Source organism: Chionomys nivalis, chromosome 17 (assembly GCF_950005125.1).
Source record: "Chionomys nivalis chromosome 17, mChiNiv1.1, whole genome shotgun sequence".
NCBI lineage: Eukaryota > Metazoa > Chordata > Mammalia > Rodentia > Cricetidae > Chionomys > Chionomys nivalis.
The window spans coordinates 56,692,233-56,704,691 of record NC_080102.1 but is presented as its reverse complement, the minus strand read 5'-3'; the positions used below and the strand labels follow the sequence as shown (position 1 = coordinate 56,704,691).

General features: G+C 42.3%; 1 protein-coding gene across 1 annotated transcript in view; it reads left to right on the top strand.

The window, feature by feature from the left end:
* Racgap1 (Rac GTPase activating protein 1) overlaps positions 1–11,414 on the top strand; it is a 30,688-nt gene extending 19,274 nt beyond the window's left edge. Inside the window, exons 10-17 of the mRNA XM_057791906.1 lie at positions 1,426–1,590; positions 5,569–5,664; positions 5,745–5,943; positions 7,817–7,922; positions 8,063–8,195; positions 8,478–8,601; positions 9,560–9,665; positions 10,434–11,414. Coding sequence (XP_057647889.1) covers positions 1,426–1,590; positions 5,569–5,664; positions 5,745–5,943; positions 7,817–7,922; positions 8,063–8,195; positions 8,478–8,601; positions 9,560–9,665; positions 10,434–10,509 — 1,005 coding nt within the window. The 3' untranslated portion in view covers positions 10,510–11,414. The remainder of the gene's footprint in view (positions 1–1,425; positions 1,591–5,568; positions 5,665–5,744; positions 5,944–7,816; positions 7,923–8,062; positions 8,196–8,477; positions 8,602–9,559; positions 9,666–10,433) is intronic.
* Positions 11,415–12,459: the final 1,045 nt, after the last annotated feature.

Genomic DNA, 12,459 nt, shown 5'->3' with positions numbered 1-12,459 from the left:
GCCATTGTCAATTTTAGAACATTTTCACCACCCAAAGATGAAATCTATACCTAATAGAATTTCCCCCACCCTTCTGTGCTACATCAGTATCCAGTAGTCAGAGGCTACCATCATCCATACCACTCGTGTCTATGGATTTGCCTGTTTTAAGACATCTCATGTACATGAGGCCATGTGGTCTGTGCACTTTTGGGTCTAGCTTCTCTCATTTGCTCATCATTGCTGTAGCCTATGTGTTTCATTTCTTTTTATTTGATGAATGATGTTCCACTGCATCAAAAGCATATGCCACATATTTATCTGTTTATTAGTGGATAGACATTTAGGGTTTTCCATTTTCAGCTACTAGAAAGAAGGCTATGTGCACACATTTTATGTAAACCATTTTCATTTTTCTTTTTCTTTCTCTTTTTAATTAATTAATTTATTTATACAGTATCCTGCCTGTAGGCCAGAAGAGGGCACTAGATCTCTTTATAGGTGGTTGTGAGCCACCATATGGTTGCTGGGAATTGAACTCAAGTCCTCTGGAAGAACAGTCGGTGAGTGCTCTTAACTGCTGAGCCATCTCTCCAGCCCGACCATTTTCATTTTTCTTGCATATGCATACTTAGAAGTGGAATTAGTGGGTCATACAGTAACTATGCTTAACTTTCTGAGGGGCCTCCAGACTTTTCCCTTATGTGTATTTTATATTCCTATCAGTGTTATGTAAGAGTTTCAGTTTATGTTTTGTCAACACTTGTTACTAGCTGCTTTTAACAGTGTTACATTCTTTATTTAGAATTTTAGACATGAATACGATGTGTTTTGATCATATTCAGCCCCTCTATCACTCCCCTAAATCCTGGACTACCCTCAACAGTCCCACTCTCAACTTCATGTCCTCTTTTTATTCTAGAGTCTAATCAGTGCTTCCAGTGTGTGCATGGGTGTGAGGATTCATACACTGGAGCATGAGCAACTTCCCAATGGCCACACCTCCAGAGAAAATTGACTCTTCCCCTCTCCAGCAGCATGGATGGAGGAGGGGCTCACAAGGACCCACCCTAACTGAGGGGATAGTGTTAGCCAGTGACTATTATCTTTTTAAAACTTTGTCTTTGCAATGGTTTCATTTTTGTAGCCCTGATCTGCCTGCCTTTGTCCCCTAGGAACTGGAATTAAAGGCATGTGCCACCATGACCTGCAGACCACATCAAAATCGTTCATAAGACTGGTATTCCATATAATCCTCAAGGACAAAAACGATTTTGACCAAGATCAAAAACATGACCTATTTTTGAGAATTTTTGTGGGAATTACATTAAAATGTGTAATGGCCTAAAATGTTGTTTTACATATACCGTGTATTTAATACCTGTGGTTGACAATAACTTTGTTAATTCATATCATCCTATTGTGTCTGCCCTGTTCTATCTTCAGGTTATCAAGCCTGAATCTTGTGTTCCGTGTGGAAAGAGGATCAAATTTGGCAAGCTGTCTCTGAAGTGTCGAGACTGTCGTTTGGTCTCTCACCCAGAATGTCGGGACCGATGTCCCCTTCCCTGCATTTCTCCCCTGGTGGGAACTCCGGTTAAGATTGGAGAGGTAAGACTCATTGAAGCCAGCTATCATTTGTTTCTTCTTTAGTCTTTCAAAGGCATAGTCAGTTTTTATTTTAAAATTATTGATATCAAATAAAATTTCCCTCCATGAAAAATGAATATAAGTAATAAAATATTGACCTGTGGCAGAATCTTGTTTGGATTTCTCTTGTTTAATAACCTTTTCCTCCCTTCTTCCTCCTCCTCCTCCTTCCTCCTCTTTCCTCCCTTCTCTTCCACCTTTGTTCCTCTTCCTCTCTTTTGTTCTCCCTCCTCCCTCCTTCTCGTCTCCCTTTTCTTTTTCCTTCCTTTTTTCCACTCCTCCCTGCTCCTTCCTTTCCTCCCCTAAGATTTCACATGTACCCAGTGACACTCTTTTTTTAAAGATTTATTATGTATACAACATTCTGCCTGCATGTATGCCCACACGCCAGAAGAGGGCGCCAGATCTCATTACAGATGGTTGTGAGCCACCATGTGGTTGCTGGAAATTGAACTCAGGACCTCTGGAAGAGCAACTGGTGCTCTTAACCACTGAGCCACCTCTCCAGCCCCCAGACCCCCCCCCCACATGACATTCTTGTAGCTAACTCCTGATTCCTACCACTTAACTCTGCAATTGTGAACTCACAACCATTCTTATTTCATCAGTTCTCTGATCTCATCCTTAGGTCTTACCAATTATTTTTTATTTTCTTTCTTTATCTTCTGAGTTTTAAAAACAGGGTATCTCTGTGTAGCCCTGGCTGTCTTGGAACTCCTCTGTAGACCATGTTCGTCTTAAACCTGGAAATCTGTCTGTGTTTGCCTCTGCCAGAGTGCTGGGATCAAAGGCATGCACCACTATGCCCGGATTGCTTAATTAGGAAATTATTTTTAACAATTTTATTATTTTTCAGACAGTTGTGAGCTGCTATGTGGGTGCTGGGAATTGAACCTGGGTCTGAGCCATCTCTCCAGACCCTATTTTTTTTAAAATATTTTATCAATTTATTTAGGTCCAGTCCATGAACTGAAAGCTTTGTTCTGTGTCAGTTGGCCAACAATGACCATAGTTTTATTTATTTATCTTTATGTGCATTGGTGTTTTGTCTCCATATATGTCTGTGTGAACGTGTTGGATCCTCTGGAACTGGAGTTACAGACAGTTGTGAGCTGCCATGTGAGTGCTAGGAATTGAACTCAGGTCCTCTGGAAGAACAACCAGTGCTCTTAACCACTGAGCCATCTCCCCAGCCCCTAAACCACAGTTTTGGTGCAAGTGTCCTTGCAGAGTTTTAGCATCAGGACGCCTATTGTTAGCATAGGTGATAAGCAGTGCATGTGTGACTTTTTAAAAAAAATTTATTTATTTATTATGTATACAGTGTTTTGTGTGCTTGTATGCCTGCAAGTCAAAAGAGGGCACCAGATCTCATTACAGGTGGTTGTGAGCCACCATGTGGTTGCTGGAAATTGAACCTGGGTCCTCTGGAAGAACAGTCAGTGCTCTTAACCTCTCAGCCATCTCTCCGGCCCATAAGGCATGTTTTTTTTTGTTGTTATTGTTTTTGTTTTGTTTTTCAAGACAGGGTTTCTCTTTGTAACATTCCTGGCCTTTCTGGAACTCTTTTTATAGATGAGGCTGACCTGGAACTCACAGAGATCCATCTGATGCCTCCTGAGTGCTGATATTAAAGGCGTGTACCATCACCACCTGATTTATATGTTTTAAACTGTAACATTTTAGTATTAAGAACATATACACTGCAAAATTACTTTAAAGATCTATTTTATTATTATGTATATGTGTGTATGTGTCTTCAAGTACTGAAGCCTCTCTAGCTGGAGTTGTAGGCAGTCATGAGCTATGTGACATAGGTACTGGGAATTGAACTTGGATCCTCTGCAAGAGGACTCTAAACTTCAGACATCTCCAGTCCCACTATGTAATACCATAGCACTAGAAAGAATATTTGAGACTGGCCTGATGTCAAACCCGTTCCTGGTAAGGTACAGTTTGTGTATTGTCCGTGTTAACTCTGGAAGTCTTGTCTGTACTCATTCTGAACGCAAACCCATCATCTTCTCATCTTTAGAAGTTTCCCAGGCTGTGTTTTTCCCCGCGTATAATTCTCATATAGTAGTTTTTGAGAACATAGTCAAATTCCATCATCACATAAAGTAACCGCTGACCCTTCTATATCTGGCTTTAGATGTTGATATATAATTGGATGCAATGGGTTTGCATTTCGTTGAGTGCAAAGCCAAGATGCGAGTGGGAAAAGACTTGTTACCTGTATGTAGTAGGTAAGGCAAATATTGGGATCAAGTGTTCCCTGAACAAAGGAAAATGGTGATTTTACTTATGGAGTCTAAACATATTTACGGTGGGGTCAGCTCATTCCAAAAGCACCCTGAGTTAAGGAGCACATTCCTGACTGTGCTCTGTTTAAGAAGAAAAGCTAGAGTACGCATTTTTAGGGGGTGTGCTTCATTCAAAGTCACGATTGCACTTATGTAAAAGATTAAAGTATGGTTAAGAGCATTTGCTGCTCTTGCTGAGGACCCATGTTTGGTCCCTACCAATTCATACACTGGACATGGTGGCTCGTGCCTGTTATCCCAGCACTCTAGAGATAGTAGGAGGACCAGAATTTCAAGGTCATCCTAAGCTATATAGCAAGTTGAAGCCATCCTCGGCTACAAGAGATCCTGTCTCAAAACAAAAACAGAGTCTTGGTTAATTTTCCTACCTTCATGGTGCTATTGATTTATACAAATCACACTTTTTCATGGGCAAGTAATAATGCCACCAACTCTAAGAATTTCCTCTTCTTTCACTCAAAGACAAGGGAAAATAAGCAGTGAAGCTAGGCATGCACTCTGCTAACTGAGCCACACAATCCCTATGAGAGTATTTTAAAATTTTATTATTATTTATTCTATGTGTGGTTTAGAGAATGTGCACCTGAGTTCAGGTACCCTGGAGGCCAGAGATGTCAGATTGTCCTGGAGCTAGAGTTTAGGTGGTTGTGTGCCATCTGGTGTAGGGGTGCTGGGAAGTAAGCTCAGATCCTCTGGAAGACAGTACATGCTCTTAGCTGCTGAGCCATCTCTCAGCCACTGTGGTGGTTTAAAAGAAAATACCCCCCCAAAGGGAGTGACACTTTTTGGAGGGTGGCCTTGTTGGAGTAGATGTGGTTTTGTTGGAGGAAGTGTGTCGCTGGAGGCAGACTTTGAGGTCTCATATATGCTCAAGTCATGCCCAGTGAGACAGACCATTTCCTGTTGCCTGCATATCATGATGTAGCCAGCATCATGTCTGCCTGCACACTGCAATGCTTCCACAATGATGATAATGGACTAGACCTCTGAACCTGTAAGATACCACATCAATTAAATGTTCTCCTTTTATAAGAGTTGCTGTGGTCAGCCAGGCAGTGGTGGCCTTTAATCCCAGCACTTGGGAGGCAGAGGCAGGGAGATATCTGTAAATTTGAGGCAGCCTAATATACAAGAGCATGTTCTAGGACAGGCTCCTAAGCTACAGAGAAACCCTGTCTCAAAACAACCCCCCCCCAAAAAAAATAAAAGAGTTGTTGTAGTCGTGGTGTCTCTTAATAGCAATAGAAATTCTGATTAAAACAGCCCCCAAGACTATTTTATTTTTTTATTTTTTAAAAGATTTATTTATTTATTATATGTACAACATTCCTTCCATGTGTGCCTGAATGCCAGAAGGGGGCGCTGGGTCTCATTATAGATGGCTGTGAGCCACCATGTGGTTGCTGGGAATTGAACTCAGGACTTCTGGAAGAGGAGTCAGTGCTCTTAACCACTGAGCCATTTCTCCAGCCCTCCCCAAGACTATTTTAAAGTGTACTTTGAGAATAGGAATTCAAAAACTGATATAATTTCCTTGTGTTTAATAGCAACTCTTTGCAGATGGTCTTCCTCTCTTGGTCTCCGTGGTGTAAATAATAAAGATCGTTTTTTCCAGGGAATGTTGGCAGATTTTGTGTCCCAGACTTCTCCAATGATCCCTGCGATTATTGTCAGCTGTGTGAATGAGATTGAGCAGCGAGGCCTGACTGAGGTAAGTGTGGACCCCGACAGGGTAAGCTTGCTATTTGTGTTAGTAGTTTGGGAGTTCCTAACTGTTGTCTTTTATAATAGGCAGGCTTATACAGGATCTCGGGTTGTGACCGGACAGTAAAAGAGCTGAAAGAGAAATTCCTTAAAGTGAAAACTGTACCCCTGCTCAGCAAAGTGGATGATATCCATGCCATCTGTAGCCTCCTGAAAGACTTCCTCCGAAACCTCAAAGAGCCCCTTCTGACCTCTTGGCTAAGCAGAGCCTTTATGGAGGCAGCAGGTGAGGGCGGATCTTCACTCCCGACTGTGATTCCAGAGCCGAGCTTTGTTCACACAGTTTATAGTGCCTGGGATGTGGTCGGTGCTCATGTAGTTGGTGGGTGAATGACTGGATAAGAGATGACTCAGTGGCTAAGCACTGGCTACTCTTGTAGAGAACCTGGGTTTGATTCTCAGCATCCACGTGATACTTCCTGTAACTCCAGTCCAGGGGAATCTGACACCCTCTTTTGGCCTCTTTGGGTACGACGTGCATTGTAGTGCTCAGACATGTAGCAAAACATGTAGGCAAAACACCCATGCACATAAAAAATAAGGGGAAGAATTAAACTAAATAGGACTTAATAGGTGTTTTGTTGTTGCTCCTTGTTTTTCAGTCAAGTTTTAGGTTGTCCTTTTGAGCTCAGAACCATCTTTAATTCCTTTTCCACCACAAATCTTATTGGTTGCCTGTAAATACACCTTAGATGTGATATTTATCACAAGTCATGGGACTTAACTGTCCCTGGAATATGCTAAGAACATGCTAACAGATTGTCCTGTCTGTCTGTGCCCTCTACCAGGTAATCTTTATACAGGAGCTGGCATGGTCCTTTTATACTCTAAGTTAATTGTTGTCCCTTTGTCGTCTATCTGTTATTTTCATTTTATTTTATCTTATTACTTTGGTTTTTTGAGACAGGATTTCTCTGTGTAGTCCTCGCTGTCCTGGAACTCTGTAGATCAGGCTGGCCTCAAACTCAGAACACCTGCCTCTGTCTCCTGAGTGCTGGGATTAAAGGCGTGTATCACCATGTCCAGCTTTCCCATCAGTTTTAGACTGAACTCATCCTTAACATGGTTAAGAAGACCCTCTATGACTTGCCTCCTGGTTATGCCTTCAGCATCATTTTCCATTATACTTTCCTTCCTCTTTTTGAACCCTGGAGTCTTGGATTTCTTAGCATATTCCTACTTCAAGTCCTTCACGTTTGTTATAGTTTTAGCCCCAGCAGTTTCTCCTTAGGTGTCTCTGTAACCTTAATTCTGCCCTCCCTCCCCCAGTTTCTTTTCATATATTTTGTCCTCAGAAACACCTTTCCTAAGCCAGGTTTGATGACATAGTAATCCCAGCATGTGGGAGGGGGGCAGGATTGAGACCAGCTTTGGCTGCATGGTGAGTTTGACACTAGACTGCCTGAGACTCAGTTACAAAAACTAAACAAACCCTGCCTTCCAGCATCCTGCTTGCCTTCTTTTCTTTATCTCACGTATAACACATGGTCTGTTGTTTGTTTTCTTTTGTGACCAACTCTCCCAGTACACTGTTTATTCCATGAAACAAGGCCCCTTTTGGTTTGCTTTAGCCTCACATTTAAAATAGCACCTGGTAGCCGGGCACTGGTGGCATGCGCTCACCATGGCACGCCTTTAATCCCAGCACTCGGGAGGCAGAGGCAGGTGGATCTCTGTGAGTTCGAGGCCAGCCTGGTCCTCAGAGTGAGTTCCAAGACAGGCTCCAAAGCTATAGAAAAACCCTGTCTTGAAAAACCAAAAATAAAATAAAATAGCACCTGGTATATAGTAGGCCCTTAAATGTCGAGTGAATGAATTCCTTGTTGATGGTTAGCACTGCGGTTGCATGTCTTCCCAGCAAATAGGTTGCCAGCTGCTTTCTCTTACAGCAATGGTGATTTTTTTTAGGAAGTTCTGGCTTCTCATATTGAACTGTTGGCCAGTGTCCTGCTTGTTAATGAAACTGGAGTCTGATGCTGTCATGAACCTCTCAGAAGTTTCAGAAACCCGGTGTATAGATGAACCTTTGTGGTCGATAACTTGGAAGCTGCTGTCAAGGGGAAGAGTCTGGTCTTCTTAGTGCTTTCTTTTCATTACAGAGATAACAGATGAAGACAACAGCACAGCTGCCATGTACCAGGCAGTCAGTGAGCTGCCCCAGGCCAACAGGGACACATTAGCCTTCCTCATGATCCACCTGCAGAGGTCAGCACAGCAGGAACTTGTCTTGGGAGTTCGGAGAAGATGATGTGGACCCTGGGAAGTGTGGACTGAATGTTCTTATACAAAATTTATAAGTTGGTTATATTTAAGGGAATAATACGTTTTTAACTTTGTTTGTTTAGAGTGGCTCAGAGTCCAGATACTAAGATGGATATTGCCAATCTAGCTAAAATCTTTGGCCCTACAATAGTTGCCCATACTGTGCCTAATCCAGACCCAGTGACAATGTTCCAGGACATCAAGCGTCAGCTCAAGGTAGGGGTGCAAGTGCATGTGCGCACACACACACACACACACAAACACAAGCATATACAGAGGTACATAAAATCCAAGCTTTTGTAATGCGCTAGCATGGCATGATGGCAAAAAATAAGCCTTGCATGCTGGGCACATGCACTGGCAGGCTGTGCCAGGAGGATTGTCACAAGCTTGAGGCCAACCTGGTCTACATTTCAAGTTCTAGGTCAGTCTGTCCTGCAGAGTGAAACATAACAAGAAGGAATACATGAAGTAAGCCTTGCCTTTGATGCCCGTTAGGTGGTGGAGCGCCTGCTTTCTCTGCCCCTGGAGTACTGGAATCAGTTCATGATGGTGGAACAAGAGAACATTGACATCCAGCGTGGCAATGGAAACTCAACACCACGGACACCAGACATTAAAGGTCAGTTCTACACTGTGCCTACTTTTTCAGGGCCTTGGCCATGTGCCCATTTCCCTGAGTTTGCTCCAGCTTTTTGGAATATACGGGGCTGGGTGAAGTAATGAGCACCTTCAGAATCCCAGCACTTGGAAAGTAAAGGCAGGAGGATACAAAATCGATCTCTGCTACATTTTGAGTTTGGGGCCATTCTGGGTTACATGAGACCCCTTTCCCAACTCCTCTAATCAGCCACCCACCACCATTATATTTATCTTGAAAATTCCAACAGTTTTTCATAGCTAAAATCAGTACTACACCCAGTACCATGAATATACCCTAAGGGTTATTTCCCGTTTTAAGTTTGTTGGGATGTTTTACTGATCAATTTTATTTTTTGAAAATTGTTATTACATTTTATTTATTTTTATGTTTGTGGGAGTATATGCCATGGTATGTTTTGTGGGGATCAGAGGACAACTTGAGGGAACTGGTTCTCTCCTCTCACCACGTGAGTCCAGGGATCAAGGCTAGGTCATCAGGATTGGCGGCAAGTGCCTTTGCCCCTGAGCCACCTCACTGACTTCCCCTTAGACTCTTATGCTATTTATGCTGCCACTAGCAATTTTATGTGAGTAGAATCATTTTATTCCTATCACATAGACATATTAAAAGATTCTTTTTAAGAAAAGTGTTTTGTTTCTTCTTACATGTGTAAATTTCAAATGTTCAGATGTTAGATGTATGAAGTTTGATACTTGAGAATGGTCTGAATCAGGAAGTGAATGTCAGCTATTCATTGAGTAGTTGTCTGCATAGTTCAAAAGATTCAGGAATGAGTTACAAAACAAGGGCTAAAGGCTGTGAAACTGCTAGATGTCCAGTCTCCAACCTTCAGACAGGAGCCAGTGTGAACGTCCATCTTGGCAGGTACTTTGTTTTCCCCCATTCTCTTAAAAACGTGTCTGAATTTTACTTGAAGTGAGCTTACTGGGGCCTGTGACTACTCCTGAATTTCAACTTGTCAAGACTCCTTTATCAAGTTCGCTGTCACAGAGATTGTACAACCTCTCCAAGAGCACTCCCAGGTATGCAGAAGTGTGTGTGTGTTTGTATACATGTACCCTCATGTATGAGCTACAGCAGCATACTCTGTAGGAGTCAGCTCTCTCCTACTGTGTGATTCCTAGGAATTGAACTCAGGCCTTCAGGTTTTGGAGCGGCAGTCTCAACAACCCTAGCATTCAGGAGACTGACACAGGAGATTTGCCATGAGTCCAAGGCTAGCCAGGGCTATATAGTAAGGCCTTATTTAAAATGGATGGATGGATGGATGGATGGATGGATGGATGGATGGATGGATGGATGGATGGATATAGTAAGGCCTTATCTAAAATAGATAGATATAGTAAGGCCTTATCTAAAATAGATAGAGACAGACAGACAGACAAAAAGAATAATTGAACTAGAAGTAACCAGATGTTAAAGAAAATTTCCTGTAGAGGCTGAATGAAGCTCTCCACTGTGAGCCATCATATTGGGTGATCAATAGCACCTTTAAATAGCTCTTAGAAGTTTTCTGTAACACTATAATTGTTTATTCAATATTTTTTATAGAATACTTTTTTAAAAAATGTGTATTTGTGTGCGTGATATGTGTGTGGGCATGTGTACCATGGCACCCATGTGGAGGGCAACTCTGTGTAGCTGGTTCTTCCCTTTCACCTTTATGTGGGCTTCAGGGATTGAGCTGAAGTCTCCATGTTTATATAGAATGTCTTTCCTCATGGCACCATCTCACTGGCCCTGTAGAATACTTTTGATTCATTCTCTCTAATTTGTTGTTTTGTTTTTAGATTTGGGAACAAAAGCAAGTCTGCCACCAACTTGGGTCAACAAGGCAAATTTTTCCCTGCTCCGTACCTCAAGTAAAGCCATTTCTGCCTAATGTCCCAGCATTTACTGACCACAGGACACACGTGTTTATTCTGCCGCCTCCTTTTTATTAATATTTTAGCCTTTTTTAGGCTTTAAATAAAGTTTAATGTGCATGAGTTTATTATTATATAGCTCCTGTTCCTCTGGTGACTCAGCAGCACCTGTACTAGTTGTTGGGAGCTTTCAAATAGGAGATCTTTACTGGGCTGGAAGGATAATGGGTATTGCTTTTGACTCTGACGGGGGTGGGGAGTAACCCTTTGGCTTAAAGCCAAAATACTGCTCATAAAATGACTTTTCTTTAGTGTCACTTAGACAATGACAGAAATCCTACCTCGTGGGTAAAACTGAGTTGTCTCAGGACAAGAAGTTGCAGAACAGGACAAAGAGCTGGACCGAAGCTGCAGGAAGGCCCCCTCTCAGAGCCCAGTCCCTGTGCTCCTTTAGGAACCGAGCAGTGGCATGGAGCCCTCAGTGGGGTTGATAGGCACTGACTTGAGTATGCTCACTTCATTTGGGTTCTTAGGTCTGCGTCGTAGACAGTGGGCAGTGTAGTCTGCACTCCTGCATCTCGTAGTCTCTAGTCAGCTTCTCGCTGGACTTTTGGAGTTGCTTGGGGTCAGAGCCAGATTGATCTAAAGCTAAATGCATTCTGGTGACTGACCCTCTTGTTTTATTTTAAAAGTCGGTGTGTAGTAAGCTAACAATTCAGAAGACTGTCAACATTTTCATATGACAAAAAAGCTAGTTGCTTCTGTCTTTGCACTTTGGGTGGTGCGCTTCTCCCGGGAAGCAGACACATGTATGTAAATGTTGGCTTTTTGATTAGCATTTTTCCAGTGTCTAAATGGCTTCCTTCTCTAGGATGTTTTCTGACTCAATACTAACTCTTATCTGTAAGACATATATTTGGAATATGATGTGAAAAAAATAAATAGTTTTGTGAAATGAATGTGATGTTGGTTTTCTTGTGCAGGATGGTAAAGTAACCTTCAGCACCTTTCAGAGAATGTCTTCCCTTAAAGTGTTTTGGGTTTGTTCATCTCTATTTCCCACCTGAACCTTATGTCTGCCTGTAGGTCTTTGTTTCTCTTTTTTTTTTATTCTGTTTTTCTAAACTGAAGTCCTAGATTTGTTATCTTCTTGTTTGAAGAAAGCATTTTAGACAAAAAAATAAATAAATAAACTTTTAAAACTAGTCTTTAGGGATCAGAATGGTGCAGATTTAGATAAAAAAAATTGCAGCTGGCTGGCTGCCTGGAACTTTCTTCCCTGCTGGAAGTGACTCTGGAGTGAGCTGGGCTGATTAACTGAGGGCACCTGCTCCTAGAACTCTGAAGCTCTGAACAGAATGTATCCAAGATTGAACGCAAACAGTCCGGGCTTAATATGTAACAGTGGAGAGAGGAGGCAACCTACTGGCTTTTTTCCCAGGAGGGGGCAGCTCTCACAGCAGGGCCCATCTGCCTCAGCAAATTGACAGAAGATGGGTCCCATCTCCCAGACTCCCTCCTCACACATGCCTGCTAGGCTTTTTTTTTTTTAAACTTTGTCCTAGATGGTACCTCCTTTCTTCTGTCTTTGCACGTTTGCTCTTCTGTAGCATCCCTCCAAGGCACACTTGAAGTCACTAATGTAGAAGAAGCAAATGGATTGTGTAGTGAAGGCAAGACTACCCTATGCAGGAATTGATGGCCCGTTAATGAAAAAGAAAATGGTTTTGTGTGTCACTTGTTGGCAGCCAGTTGCTCAGGTTTTGAGCTAAGCCAGAGGACCTTGGCCATGAAAATAATTTTGATTCTAGCAAAGGGAGTGTACCCACTTTGAGCTTCAGCACTGCCTCATGTGTAACAGGTTGACTAGTAAGGGCCTTGTTAATTAAAGGACCCAGTGCTTTGAAGTGGCTGGACCCTTATCTTTTGTGTCTAACCCTTTCTCATGCTT